The sequence below is a fragment of the Petaurus breviceps genome, unplaced genomic scaffold, assembly GCF_028583685.1.
Source record: "Petaurus breviceps papuanus isolate PSGF00001 unplaced genomic scaffold, PetGlider_PUasm1.0 90792, whole genome shotgun sequence".
Taxonomy (NCBI): domain Eukaryota; kingdom Metazoa; phylum Chordata; class Mammalia; order Diprotodontia; family Petauridae; genus Petaurus; species Petaurus breviceps.
In genome coordinates, this window is record NW_027187347.1 from 10,034,683 (window position 1) to 10,050,628 (window position 15,946).

General features: G+C 38.6%; 1 protein-coding gene across 2 annotated transcripts in view; it reads right to left on the reverse strand.

Moving 5' to 3' along the window:
• The window catches only part of USF3 (upstream transcription factor family member 3), a 43,280-nt gene that overhangs the window by 13,083 nt on the left and 14,251 nt on the right, over window positions 1–15,946 (reverse strand). For both annotated transcript variants that reach the window (XM_069069891.1, XM_069069890.1), the window contains exons 3-6: window positions 14,960–15,024; window positions 13,856–13,884; window positions 8,823–8,905; window positions 6,950–7,046 (exon numbers count right to left, since the gene is read on the reverse strand). In XM_069069891.1, coding sequence (XP_068925992.1) covers window positions 6,950–7,046; window positions 8,823–8,905; window positions 13,856–13,884; window positions 14,960–15,024 — 274 coding nt within the window. The remainder of the gene's footprint in view (window positions 1–6,949; window positions 7,047–8,822; window positions 8,906–13,855; window positions 13,885–14,959; window positions 15,025–15,946) is intronic.

Sequence of the window (15,946 nt, forward strand, 5' to 3'; positions counted from 1 at the left end):
GGAACGGTGCATACAGAGGGTATCGTAATGTAGCATGTAGTGCAGGGGATCACCTTCACTACAGTAGCAATCTCAATAGGGCTTATTTTCGGGGGAGGGCTTATTTTAGAGGAATCTTACACAGTAAGGGGATGGCTTATTTTCGGGATAGGTCTTATTATCGGGGAAACACGGTAGTTGTTAAGAGGCTAAAAGGAGATAATAGCTACAAAGTGCTTTGCAAACTTAGGCATGCTATGTGTCAGCTATTACTTTTATTATCTGCTCCAGGAATTTCTTTTTAGTTGTATTTTATCTTTTCCAATTATATGTAAAGACCTCCCCCTCTTCCTGTAGGGCCTTTTCTCCTTTTTTATGATCTCTTTGGGATATAGACCTTGTTGTGGAATAGCTGTGCTCCATGGATTTCAATCCTCATTTCTACACTGATGATTCCTGAATCTCAATGTCTGTCTGTTTGTCTCTTATGTTTCTATCCCCAGCCTTGATCTCTCTCCCGAAGTGATTCTCTATTTTCACACCCATGCAGTCAACCTCAATTCTTGCCCCTCCATCTTCCTTATCTAATCAGTTACCAAGAGTTATGGATTCTACTGCCCTCCTATCCTTTGCAGCTATCTCCAGTTCTCTAACAAAGTGATAGTCCTAGTTCTGGCCCTCATCATGTCTCAGACTATTTAATAACTTCCTAATTGGTTTCCCTGCTTCCAAGTTCTTTCCTCTCCAAACCATCTTTCATAAAGCTATTGTCCAAAGAAGAACATATTACTTAGCTTTGCATTTAAAGTTCTCAGGCTCCAACCTACCTTTCTCGTCTTCTTTCACAAAATTTCCCTTCACACATTCTACAATCCAGTCAAACTAGAGTAGGGACTTTCCTGAAAAAAGACCCTCCTGTATCCATACACACTCAGCACTGACTCCCCCGCTGCCACCTCTGCCTCTCTGAAGCCTTGTCTTTAGGTGCCACTTCCTCAGAAGAGTCTTGTCTTCCTCATCTACCTCCTTAGCTGATATTGTATTTACTTAATTTCATAAATCATAGGGAATTAAACTCCTCAATAACAGGGACCATTTTTTTAAATACCAAAAACATTGCAGTCTCAGAGCCTAACACAGTACCTTATACATAGCAGGCACTTGGTATTTGCTTGCTCAGCTGAATTATCAGATTGCTAGAGCAGGTTTGAAAACACCCCTGCTAGCATAAAAAAAGGAAAGCTACATAAGACTGGAGAAATTATCACTAACTTTGCCCTAATGGGATCGATGTATGGATATTTATGGAAGTTTAGCTGTTTTTTGGCTGATGACATAGGCATATAATAAGATATAATCTTAAACAGGGACTTCTCTTCCTTGCTTCTACCTTTATCTTGGTCAAATACTGTACTAAACTTGATGTCCTCTCACCTTTGTACTTATGAAATTCCTACAGAGTATGCTGTACATGTAGCCAAAAGGCAGTATCGCAGTAAAGGGATAATAGGTGGACGACCTGATTACTGCACTGTTATAAATGAAACAGTAGCAGAAGCAAAAGGAGGTGGTTCAATGTCCTAGTGCATCGAGCAGAAGCTATACAGAAAACTTACAAAAAGACAGTGTGGACAAACTGCTGACCAAACGAAAAATAGAATATGAAATTTGAGAATTGTGCAGCAAAATGCTCTGCTGGGAAGTAGAAAGCAAGGAACCTAAAACTTAAAAAACGTGGGCTCAAGTTTACGATTCACTACAGACAAATCACTGTCCCTCTAACTTTTTGTGCATCAGTTTCCTAATTTGCAAAATGTGCATGATGATATTTACTATTTTGCTGGGTTGGTGCAAAGAAAACCACTTTGTAAGCTGAAGCTGAAAGGTTCCATGTAAATTCTGCCTATTATGTATGACTAGTTTCCTGGAAGAACTAAAAAAAAAAAAAAATCACTCCATCTGACACTTCCTATTCAGCACTTCACAATTAGCCTCTGTTGTGAACTTGGGGCTTGATCTCACATCTCTCCAGGAGAGGTACTAAAACTTGTTTAAAAATCCAACATCACATTTACCCCACTGGATAAATTTTCCCTTCCGTTTCCATCTAAATTAATAGCTGGCCTACTATACTGTTTGCAACCACAAGAGGCTTCCTTTTTGCTCCCACCAAAGCTACAAATATAGGTACAATCTAGACTTTTCTGCCATTCTGATCTTCCCATTCCTAGGCAAGTTGTTTTAGCCACCATAAACAAGTTTTCCCTGTGGATAAATTGAAATTGCTTTGTAACAGTAAAAAATCACCTCTATACCACATCTCACCAGTCAGATTGGCTAAGATGACAAAACAGGAAAATGACAAATGCTGGAGAGGATGTGGGCAAACTGGAACACTAATGCACTGTTGGTGGAGCTGTGAACTGATCCAGCCTTTCTGGAGAGCAATTTGGAACTATGCCCAAAGGGCTATAAATACTTTCATACCCTTTGATCCAGCAATACCACTCCTAGGGTTATATCCCAAAGAGATCATAGAAATGGGAGAAAGACCCATATGTACAAAAATGTTTATAGCAGCTCTTTTTGTTGTGACAAAGAATTGGAAATTAAGGGGGTGTCCATCAATTGGGGAATAGCTGAACAAGTTGTGGTATATGCATGTTATGGAATATTATTGCGCTATAAGAAACGGGGAGCAGGCGGTCTTCATATTTACCTGGAGAGGCTTAAAAGAACTGATGCTGAGTGAGAAGAGTAGAACCAGGAGGAATTTGTACACAATTACGGACACAACATATGTGTGATGACCAACTTTGATAGACTGGACTCTTCTCAACAATGCAGGGATATAAGTCAATCCCAAAAGACGCATGATGGAGAGAAAAACGTGCATCCAGAGAAAGAACTAGAAAGAACTAAATTTATATCCAGGTGGAAGCAAAATACCTGACCCTTTTTGTTCTCTTATTTGATTTTATGTCCTCTATACCATTTTTCATCCCAGCTGGTACAATCCATCCTTATAACCTGACCATTGTATAATGTGAAAGTATCTACAGATCCTATACTTGATTATAAGATGCCTTGGGGGGGAGGGGAGGGAGGGGGACAAAATGCGAAATTCAAGGAATTGTGGAATTGAATCCTGTAAATTAAAAGGAAACAAACAAATTTTAAAAAAAGGTATATGTGGTGTATATGAGGAGTAGGGAGCTTTTGTGAATCTGTAAAGATGCTTTCTTAAGGATATTCTAGAAAATTAAAAAAAAAATCACCTCTACTTCAAAAGCCAGGTAGTATCATATTTCTTGCAAACACAATAATTAAATCACTTAATAAGCTCCTTCTACTGACAGATAGCAACATAACTTTTTTATGTGTTCGTAGATGGTCTCCATGAGTTAGTGGCCAAAATAATACATCCCATGTGGGCAGCCTTTTGATAAGGAGCCTCACCACACTTCACTATGCTGGTCTTCTTAACAGGCTCAAATTTGAGGCCTTTACATACTGCAGGTAGTGCTTGCGCTCTGCTGGTTATGAGCTGTGAAAACTGCTGGTCACTGCCACACCATCATGAGGCATTAGTTATTTCTGTCCCTAACAGTAATGTGAAGAGATAAGAATAGGTATAGCTGTAAGAACTGATTCTGGTTTCAACTTAAACTAAGCAGAAATCTGCCATATATAACCTTTTGATGTTGCCCTAACTGAAAGATACAACCATAAGAAAAATAAATAAGTATTCCTAATATCACTACTTAATAAAATTTGCAAGGGCAGAGCCAAGATGGCAGAGTAAAAGCAGGGACCTGCTTGAGCTCTCCCCCAAACTCCTCCAGATACCTGTAAAAAATGACTCTAAACAAATTCTAGAGCAGCAGAACCCACAAAATGACAGAGTGAAACAAATTTCCAGCCCAAGACAAGCTGAAAGGTCAACAGGAAAGGTCTCTCGCACTGGGCTTGGAGAGAAGCTCAATTCAGGGTGGGCCATGGCCAGCACAGACAAGACCAGAGAAGCCCTTAGGGCACTGAATCACTGGCAGCTGTGGCAGTTTCCAGACTTTTCAACTCACAAATGCCAAAGACAACTTAGAAAGTCAGTAGGGAAGGCCTGTCGGACCTGGGTGAGAGAAGAGTAAGATCTGGCCCCAGCCCTAGGGCAGCAGCAATAGCTGCTTCAGGAGCTGTCAACCCACAGGCAGTGGGGGGGATTCAGCAGCTGATCAGAGGTGGATTGCAGGGATCTCTTTGGTGACACTGAGGCAGGAGTCTCTTCCTTTGTCCTGCTTGGATCTATGGTTGTCCTGGGGCAAGGAGGAGTGCTAGCATGGCAGATCTTGTGGCAGCAGTGGAGAGGGAATCTTCCTCATAGTTCCCAGGCAGAAAAGAGTGCTTATGGCTACTCACAGACCACAGCACAGACCAGAAGATCAGTAAACACCTCTCCTTTGATTATACAACCTTGGAAGAACTGAAAACTTACAGATCCCTGGAAATATCTCTGAAAACAACTGCACAAAACCCCTGAAGCTTGGAACACTACATGCTCCACACTGGAACCAAAGACATACCTCAACAAAGAGCTAAACAGTCAGTAATTGGCTAGGAAAATGAGCAAACAGCAAAAAAAAAAAAATCAAACTAGAGAATCTTACTTTGATGACAAGGAAGATCAAAATATATAACAAGAAGACAGTCACAAGATCAAAGTGCCTATATCCAAAGCCTCCAAGGAAAATATTAATTGGTCATAGGCCATGGAAGAGCTCAAAAAGGATTCTGAAAATTAAATAAGAGAAGTTGAGGAAAAATTAGGAAGAGAAATCAAAGTGATGCAAGAAAACCATGAAAAATGAATCAACAACTTGCTAAAGGAGAAATGCTGAAGAAAATAACACCTTAAAAAATAAACTAATCCAAATGGCAAGAGATCCGAAAAAGCAAGGAGGAAAAGAATGCCTTAAAAAAGCAGAATTGGCCAAATGGAAAAGGAGGTCCAAAAGTGCACTAAAGAAAATAATTCCTTAAAAATCAGAATGGAGCAATTGGAAGCTAATGACTTTATAAGAAATCAAGAATTGTAAAACAAAAACAAAAGAACAAAAAAATAGAAGACAATGTAAAATATCTCATTGGAAAAAACTGACTTGGAAAATAGATCAAGCAGAGACAATTTAAAAATTATTGGACTACCTGAAAGCCATAATCAAAAAAAGAACCTAGACATCATCTTTTAAGAAATTATGAAGGAAAACTGCCTTGATATTCTAGAACCAGAAAACAAAATAGATACTGAAAGAATCCCCCAATCACCTCCTGAAAGAGATCCCAAAAGGAAAACTCCTAGACATACTGTAGCCAAATTCCAGAGTTCCCAGGTCAAGGAGAAAATATTGCAAGCAACCAGAAAGAAACAATTCAAGTATTGTAGAAACATAATCGGGATAACACAAGATTTAGAAGTTTCTCTATTAAGAGATTGGAGGGCTTGGAATATGATATTCAGGAGATCAAAACTGAGTATAATACTTCAGGGGAAAAAATTGACATTCAATGAAATAGAGGACTTTCAAACATTCTTGATGAAAAGACCAGAGCTGAATAGAAAATCTGACTTTCAAATATAAGAATCAAGACAAGCATGAAAAGGTAAACAGGAAAGAGAAATAATAAGATACTTATTAAAATTGAACTGTTTACATTCCTACATGGAAAGATGATATGTGTAACATATATGTATACACACACACACAGAGGGCACACGGTGAGTTGAATATAAAAGGAATGATATCTAAAAAATAAAATTAAGGGGAAAGGGGAATGAACTGGGAGAAGGAGAAAGGGAGAGGTAGAATGGGATAAATTATCTCACATAAAAGAAGCAAGAAAAAGCTTTTACAATGGAGGGGAGGAGGGGGGAGGTGAGAAGGAATTAATGAGCCTTACTGTCATCAGATTTGGCTTAAGGAGGGAATAACATATACACTCAATTGGGTATGAAAATCTATCTTATTAGGGTGGCTAGGTGGCGCAGTGAGTAAAGCGCCGGCCCCGGAGTCAGGAGGACCTGAGTTCGGTTCTGGCCTCAGACACTTAACACCCACACCAAAAAACTTGCTGTGTAACCTTGGGCAAGTTACTTAACCCCACTGCCCTCCAAAAAGGTAAAAAAAAAAAAAAAGAAAATCTATCTTATCCTACAGGAAAGTTGGGGGGAAGGGGATAAGAAAGGGACGGATGATAGGAAAGAGACCAAATGGGAGTAGGGGGTAATCAGAAGAAAACATTTTTGAGGAGGGCCAGGGTCGCAGGAGAGAAGAGAATAAATGGGGGGGGGGATAGGACAGAGATAAATACAAGTCTTTCACAAAATGACTGTTATAGAAGTGTTTTGCATGACTACACATATAACCTATATCGAATTGCTTGCCTTCTCAATGAAGGTGAGTGTGGAGGGACAAAGGGAGAAAATGTGGAACTCAAAGTTTTAAAAACAAATGTTAAAAATTGTTTCTCCATGCAACTTGGAAATAAGATATACAGGCAATGGGGTATAGAAATCTATCTTACCCTACCAGAAAATAGAAGGGAAGGAGATAAGAGAAGGGGTGGGGGGTAATAGAAGGGAAGACAGTTTGGGTTAAGGGGTGATTAATCATATGTATGCTGTCTTGGGGTAGGGGGAGGGGAGAGATGGGGAGAAAATTTGGAACTCAAAATCTTATGGAAGTGAATGTTGAAAATGAAAAACAATTTAATTAATAAAATAAAAAAAGTAAAATAAATTCCAGTTCAGAGAAAAATAAATTTAAAAAATAAAATAAAATTTTTCAAAAACTGGAGAATATTCACTATTCATCTGATTATATAAAAATGATAGAACAGTAAAAAGTGGAAAGTGGAAAAGGTGTGAAAATTATGGATGAGTGTATATATGTTTGAAAGAAATGTATATTTTTACCTTGTTCATGGTTTCCTCCATTGAGTAAGAGCTCATCATTCTGCCTTTTTAATTCTGTTATATACTTAAAGGCTTGATCCAGGATCATATTCTTACTCTGTCAGAGAAACCCAATTTTTAAAAAATTTCATTAAATGGTAAGAACCAGCCACAAAATTTTAAAAATAGGCTCACATTTGTTCTCAACAAGAATATCTGAAAATTTAGTCTACTCACAGCTTTAAAACATGCCATCCTCAAACACATTTCATGTTGTTATATCTGTGTAGCCACCATTATAAATTTATTATCTAATACACTAAGAAAAAGTTTCACTGAAGAGTTTTAGTGTCATACCCTAACATTCTCTATGCCTAGATTAATTCAGGACAATTGTATTTTAAACCAAAATGTCTTGAAGTGTTGAGATATTCTGATAAGCATTAATTATGTTTCAGCACCCCAATGCCACTACAAGAACCTCTCAATAAGGATAGAGACTATGTCTTGTTTCATTTTTAGCACAAGCTACAGTACATAGTAGGCAATTCATGGTTATTAAATACATCACAATGTGGTAGAGCACTGAGCAGCATCAGAAAACAGGATTTCTAGTTCTGGCTCAGCCTCTTCCCAGCTCAAAGAATTTGGGCAAATCATCTAGCTTCTCTGAGCTCCAATTTCATTATCTGTAAAAAAAGATAGTAATATTTGTACTATAGTCTCAGTGAAGTTTTTAAGTTTTTTAAAGTTTAAAGTTTTTAGTTTAAAATGATTTAAACTATTAAGCTTAAAGCTGCACCAAGACTTATAATACAGTAATACAGATGTCCTGTATTATTTATTTCAAAGTGATTGTGATGATCTAAATAGATAATGTATTAATTGTTACATAAATGAAAAACACTTTCCTATGCCCCAGTTCACCCAAAGATGACTCTTGGATTTTAGAAATATGTGTGACACATATTTCTATGTGTGTATGTAAATATTCTTAGGCAAAGAGTGATTTTTCTTGACTGAAGCTAAATACATCAAAATTTTAATAATTGGCCATAGCAGAGACTTGCTATATGATCCTAAGCAATATTTTTACTATAAGATGGGGAAAATCATGCTGTTTTATTTTACAAGGCTGCTATGAAATTAGGCACACAAACAATTAATGAAGTTTACCTGCCATCCCCTCTGGTTGAATGCCCACAAGTTTCTACACCACAAATAAGTTTGCAAGAACTGTCTGCATGTAGCAGTAGTGGAGAGTCCAAAATGGAGAAAAGGAGTCATCTGGAAGGCATCTACAACTCTTCTCCATAATGATTCCAGAATTTTATCCACTCCTGCTTTCAGGTGCCAAAGACTGGATTCCATTTGGAATTTAGAGGATTGGGGGTGGGAGGGGAGAGAAGCAGGGTCATAGTTCCTCCCTTGCACCTGCCCTTGGGGACAGCCAAGAGGTGAATACCTAGACCAGGACCTGACGGGACAGAAACCATATGAGGGAGCATTCAACAAATTTACTGTGTATGTACTATGTAGAGAAAAAAAGGAATAAGAGGACATAATGCTTTCCCTCAAATTTATATTTAGGGTGACAGAACATATGCACAAGACAACTAAAGATAATTGTAAACAATGTGTACACGTTCAATTAATACAAGGCAAAGTACTTAGGTGAAGAGGGACACGGTCATGGAAATTAATAACTCAAGACAAAACTCTGGATATTTTGTTTCTATAAATGGCAAGAAATAATCGAAACTATTCAAATATCTCAAACATTATGACCTCTAGGGGAGATGGACACATTCTAATGATAAGAAGTGCTCCAAAGTGGAAAGGAACAACTAAAGGTTTTCCTAAGCAGTGAATATAAGCATAAATGACTGATTACCTGCTTCAGTGCAGGTGAACAGGGGATGAGTTCTCCAATTCGGTTGATCCCAGCATTAATTTTCTTCTTTCGATGCCTCTCCACTGAATAGAAGAAAAGTAATCACAGAGCTAATGAAATGTCACATCTATTCCATATTTAGGTGCTATCTAACCTCTTTTCCTATCTTGATAAAGAAATTTCAAAGAAATTACTATTAAGACATGTTTTTACTAGTCAAAGATTTACAAAGAGCTTTTCCCTCATAATGAACCTATGAAACAGGGAGTAAAAGTATGATTATCCCCATTTTTTTTAACCCATGAGGAAACTGGGGCTTTGAGAGGTTAATTAACAGAGTTGCCCAGAGCTGCACAATTACCATCAGAGTCAGGATGCAAACTCAGTTACCTGAAGTTGAAGTCTAGTATTCTTATTACCCAATATAGAAGGCACTTGGTCAGGCACTAGTTGGACTAGACAGCCTCTGAGAGCCCTTTGATCTCTTAAAGAGTCTGTGATGTTTTAAGATCAATGTTGGACAAAGAGAAATACAGCTACTGTTTTTTATGAGATCTTTAAGAAGCTCAAGCACATCAAGGCATAGCAGAAGACTGAAATGACAGACAAAAATTACAAAAATTAAGAATGGTTGTGTTGATATTCCACATTCATTAGTCTGTTATTATGTGGCATTTTATTTTTTAGAAAACCCAATTACTAGACACTTTAACAAATGATGAATCTCAAGAGCCCACAACCAAAGTAATATATCAGTAACTTGCATAGCTTTACAAAGGGACACAAACTTTAAACCATCTTAACTGTCAACTGCCATGCTAGACCTGACAACCTAGATAAAAGATGTTTAAAAAGCTTTTCAGGCAAGTTAGATAGCTGGTTAGGTGGAGGAAAGCTTATTACACATGGGTTAAAACAACCAATTTCTGTTTCTAGACTCATCCCTTCTTTGTGAGGTAAAGGCTGCCCTCCCACTCAAAGCCTGCAAGATCCTCACCACTTCCATACAAAATTTTGTGACCTGTTATTTCTGTTACTGATTTAAGATGCCGTCATATGAGAATATAGAAAAATTGTGCTTTTCAAGGTTGCAACGAAGGAGGAAAATATATGAGAAGCTATAACACTCATTTCTTAAATAACAGAAACCCTGAATTTCTTTAATTATATTAAAATTCAGAGAAGTAACTTCACAAATATCTATCAGGTTTTTGTCAATACCTTTAATAAAATCCACTTCTTCAGTAATAATGTTTCTCAGAACTTGTTCTTTAAAACCAGAGCACAGCCTCTATAGTCATGGCTCTAAAGCCTACCCTCTCTTAGTTCAGGTTCAATGTAGGGATGAAATGAGGTGCTGACTGAACAAAGGAAGTTAACTGTATCACAGCAAGGATATACAGCCAGGACACTGAGACATATAACTTCTCTGGATGTGGTCCTCTTTGTGTCCAGATAAACACATCTGGTCAGTACATCATCAGAGTATGGCAACTGATGTGGTCTTAGGCAACCACCAAGTCTAAGAGGCCCCTTTTATGCCCCCCAGGCCAGAAAACCACACCAGGGAAGCAGGGACCAATCAGGCTGCATGGGAGGAAGAAGTCAATGAAGTCAGTGAAGTCTGTAACTCAGGGACACTGAGTCAAGAAAACACTGGTCCTATCCTAACAGGTTATAAATGCCTGCTTTATAGTGGATACTTTCATTGCCTCCTGACATACAGTTGAAAACATCATTTATTAGATTAGGTGGCTTCTAATTACTTCCCCATAATAGGCTGTTATTAGAGTTAGGCAGCTCCACCTGTAACCCCTCCAAATGGAAAAATTTACAAGGCTGGAAATCAAAGCAACACAGCATAAATAAAGCATTCCCTTGATTTTCCCCAAATTCCTTGGCAATGGATGCACAGAAAATAGTTAGGAAAATATTTTCGATCAAGGGCTAAGGATAAGGACTGGACCTATAATTTCAAGGATACAGGGAACTTCCAGTTGAGGAAAACTCCCTCTCATAATGTATATGTAATAAAGGTGGCATCCAGCCTCTCTCACCTTCCAATTTCATATCTCCAATGCCTATTGGACATCCTGAACTAGATGTCCATTAGACTTTTAAAACTCAACTGCTGAAAACTGAGCTCATTATCTTTACCCCCAAACCCTCCTTTCTCCCAAACTTCCCTATTACTGTCAAGGGTACCACCACTGTCCCAGTCATGTAGGCTTGCAACTGGCTTTTACCGCCAGCTCTTCACTCTCACCCCTTCACATTCCATTAGTGACCACTGTACAATCCTGTAAATTCTCTCTTCATAGCACCCCCTCCTCTGCTCTGATGCTGCCACTACTGGCTCAGGACCTCATCATCTCAGGCCTACAACTAACAAAACAGTCAACTGGCTAGTCTCCTCACTTTAAGTCTATTTCCATTCTACCCATCCTCCACTCAGCTGTCAAGACGATCTGACAAGTTGATGAAGCAATCAGGTGGCACAGTGGACAGAGACCTAGATGGAGGAAGACCTGACTTCAAATCTGACCTCAGACACTTACTAGTTAAGTGACCCTACACAAGTCACTTAACCTGTTTGCCTCAGCTTCCTTAGCTGTAAAATGGAGATAATAAACACCACCTATTTTCCAGGGTTTTAGTAAAGATCAAATGAAATAATACTTGTAAACTGCTTAGCACAGTGCCTGGTACATAGTAGTCGCTATAGTTTCTAGGAATGTCCACATAGATGACGAGGTTGATGCTCACATTTCCAGTCAGCTCAGTCTGAGAGGCTCCAAAAGAAAGTGTGGGAAAGAAGAGATATTAGGTTACCTACCAAACTGAAAGTCTGCAGAGCCATGATGCTGACCTCATTGTTGTATGCCTATGAAACCTGGACAGCATACCAGCACCATGCCAGAAAATGAACCACTTCCATTTGAATTGTCATAAGAAGATTCTGAAGATCACTGGGGTCCTCGCTTGAGCTGAGCTGCCAAGCATTCAAACTCTACTGCAGAGAGTACAACTGAGATGTGCTGGCTATCTAGCCTGAATGCCAAATGTACATTTACCTAAAAGACTATTTAACAGAGAACCTGAGCAAGGCAAGCACTCACACAGACATCAGAAGAAGTGATACAAGGACACTCTCGAGGTCTCGACTGCCCAGCATGGTGTGCCCACATCAGAGGAGGCCCTGTGCTCTATGAGCAAAGTAGGATCACAGGAGCACCAAGAAAACACAAGATGAGCGAATCCAGAGACATCCCCATCCCAAATGTTCAAATGGACTATCTGTGCCCAACCTGTGGTAGAGCCTCCTGAGCTTGTCCTGGACTGATCAACCACAGTCAGACACACTGTAAGACTGACCCCAACATCACCATGTCATTGGTGTTCTTTGAGAACAAAAACAACAATAAGCACTATAGAAAGCATATTCCTTTTCCCTCTTCCTAAAGTACAGGTCTTATCCTATTTAATAGATTAAGGTGGTTCCTTAGGACCTCTAGGATCACGTATGGAATCCTCTGTTTCCTGTTCATGTATCCTGTATATATATTGTTTATATGTAGCTATTTTAACGTTACTTCCCCTATTAGAGGCAGGGACTATCTTTTACCTTTCTTTGTATTACCAGAGGCACAGAGAAGGTGTTCAAGAAATGCGTCCTGGCTGACTGACTGGAGAACTGCCTGAGACACTGAGATGTTCAGTGACTTGTCCTAAGTCGCAGAACCAGGACAGCAGGATTTAGACCCAGGTTTTCTAGTTTCAAGGCTGGCTCTCTGTCTATCATACATTGTCTTGCTTTTGATGAAATGAAGGAAAAAAATGGGAAATGTTCATTTTTCTCCCCACCCCTTAGTTTCAGACATAGCTTTAAAAAAAAAACAAACAATACCAGAACACATAATTTAAGTCCAAAGGCTTTAACGCTAAAGATATTTTTCTGGGGCGGCCAGGTAGCGCAGCAAGTAAGAGCACTGGCCCCAGTGTCGGGATGACCTGGGGATCGAATCCGGGCTCTGTTACTTAGCACCACACCCAGAAATAACTGGCCGTGTAACCTTGAGCAAGTTACTTAACCTCAACTGCTTTAAAAAAAAAAAAGATTTTCTTCCTGGAAAGTAGTAATTTATTAGTGGGCCACTGACACATTTCCTTGCATCAGTAGGGAAATGGCTCAGTTTTCCTGGGCCTTCAGTGGAATGATGAGGGGACCCTTAAGAAAAAAAACCTTCTGGCTCTGTACATTGATATAAATAAAAATAAAAGTTACTTAGCTTGAAGCATTATAAGTATAAACACAAATAATTCTTGTGCTTCTTACTCTTTCAGAATGATCAAACTCAACAACATGAAAAATACACTAAAATTGCCTAATATAAATCAAATTCTGATAAACTCAGAATTCTCCATTCAAGATGTGAAAAAACCCTTATGACACATTCTGCAGCACTCCTCTCCCTCCTCATAGGTATGTGCCTTTCAATTACTCTGGGATTTTCTCAATTATTTTATTCATCTAAGTCACTGGAAATGATGCATTCTGGGGCTTCACTAGCCTTTGGATTTCAGTATTTAAAGAAACAGTGAGTCAGAAGCAGGTTAAGTAGCCTTTTTTCTTCTTTGATACTCTGAAGTCCTTTATAATAATTAAATGCTGCAAAACGACTTCTTATAATAACTTAATTATTATAAGGGGCTTATTATAGGTGCCTTATAATGATAAAATGCAGCAAAATTGTACTTTTCCATGACTAACTGAATACTTCTTCCTGGTTTGAGTATAAAAAAACTTGTCTGGGGCGACTAGGTGGCGCAGTGAACAGAGCACCAAGCCTGAAGTTAGGAGGACCCAAGTTCAAATCTGACCTCAGACACATAATCTTACTTGTGTGACCTTGAGCAAGTCACTTAACCCCAACTGCCCTTAAAAAAAAAAAAAACCCTTGTCTTCCAAAGCCATAAACTTGATTCTGAGTGTAAGAATGCCAAATATAAAAGTTAAACTCTTATATTCTTACCTGCATTATGTGTCTCCCGGTTTTTCTTTCTGTAACAAACGGAATAAAATAGGTTGCATAAAAATAACAAAGATTTTTAGCAAATCATACAAATGAACATCTGATTTGTCAAGTAAGGAAGGAACTAAAATGAAGATCAATTTCCCTAGCAAGTATTGTGGTCTGGATGCTCTCAAATGTAGATATTTCAATGTGAATAGAAGCCACAACGTTGGGGGGTGGCAGAAAGGTGGGAAGAGTCACACCAAAAAAACCTGACATTCTTTATTCTCATGCCTCAAGAATTCACAGGGAAGGGAAATGAGGGATTAGTCACAAATTCGGAATGTCTGTTTTTCTGGTGAGCATCAGGCAATAATGAGGGTATTCATTTGTATATAAGCATCTAGCCTTTGGAGGGGGCTGAGGTAGGAGGGGGGTGAGGAAGGAGAAGAATGATAAGCACAGGTGATTGGAGCACAATAGCAATGCCCAGTTTGTGTGTTTGGCATTCATCAAAGATCCTCGTGCCACCCTAACATAAATGTCATAAGTTGCCATTCTAGATTTGAAGCCAAATAACTTAAGGACTGGATACCTCCTTTTGCTATATAACACCTGCTATTATTTAATGTTATTCTCCATTATTTGATATTTACTTATTTTTGTACACATTATAAACCTTCTAATAAAATGTAACCTCCTTGAGAGTATGAAGACTGTCTTGTTTTTGTCTTTTTTTGTCACCAGCACCTAGCACAGAGCTTTAGAGTAAATTAAATTTATTAAACAGATTAAATTAAAACTTAATTAGACAAATGTATATCAAACACCTTCTGCCTCTTGGTAGGGATGGTAGGGGTGAGGGGAGCTATGGAGACAGAATATGATCTACGCTGTCAGATACAATTACTTTGTCAGGTGGCTTTGCTTAAATATTTTTCTTTGTTACAAGCAAGAGTTCAACAGCCTGGGGAGGGAGAAATTAAGGAAAAATGACTAGTACACAAACAAAAGACAAGAATAAAAAAGAATGTGAAAGGAGAAACAGAATAAATGCTTGCTTAAAAGAACCAAATTGCTAGCCTGATGAGTTGGTATGCTGTCTCTGTACTAGTTTCTCACCGGTGCTGCTTCTTTGTAGGAGTTTCATTTTCTGTCATCTCTGGCATGGTTATAGAGAGGAGAACCTGGAAGGATATGAAGAGATACACTGACAATTAAAAACTTTCCAGAACTTCACAACACAGAAAACTGACTGGAATTAGAATAGCAGTGTTTACTGCATGCCTATTCTGGGGAAGGAACTATGCCAAGTGCTTCAAATACAGTCATAAGGCAATCTCTTTAAGAAGCTTATGGCTTAGTTGGAAAAATAGGATATAAACAGAAAAATACAAGATAACATATGCTAAGTGTGAAATGAAGAATAAAGGCAACAAGTACCAGAAGAGTTCAGAAGCAGAGATTTCCATGGGATAGGTCAGCTAAAAAAATGGTCATAGAGAGGGTCAAACTGAACCCTGAAAGACAAGTAGGTTTAGATGAGAGAGAGAGACAAAGAGAAGACAGAGACAGACAGAGAGCTAGAGAGAGAGAGAGAAGAAAACTATATTCCTTGTGACATTCTCCTGGGTACTATGTGAGTTAAAATGGCAGTGCCCTTCCCACTATAGCTTTACAGTTTAAATTTTCAAACAAATGCTTCATAAGATAAAAATGAAAGAAAAAAAAACAACCCCTTTTCTATGTCTTCTCTCTCACATGTTTCAAGTTCTGGATTAGATTTGTGGATAAAAGAGGAATAAAGTAAAGATGTAAAAAAGTAAAGTAAAGGAGGAAAATAGTCCTAGGAGTAAAAAATAAGTGAGATCCACTCCCCCCCCCCTTCCAGAATGAAGTATCATTAAGTCCTAGAGGAATTCAGAGAAGGGAGAAATCTCTCTGAGCTTGGACACTTGAAGAAAACTTGAAGAAAGTGAAACTTGAATTCAGCCCTGTCTGAAGGTTTGAGCAGCTGGTTGGTACAATGAATAGAGGGCCTGGAGTCAAGAAGACTCATCTTCCTGAGTTCAAATTTGTCCTCAGACACTTTCTAGCTGTGTGACCCTC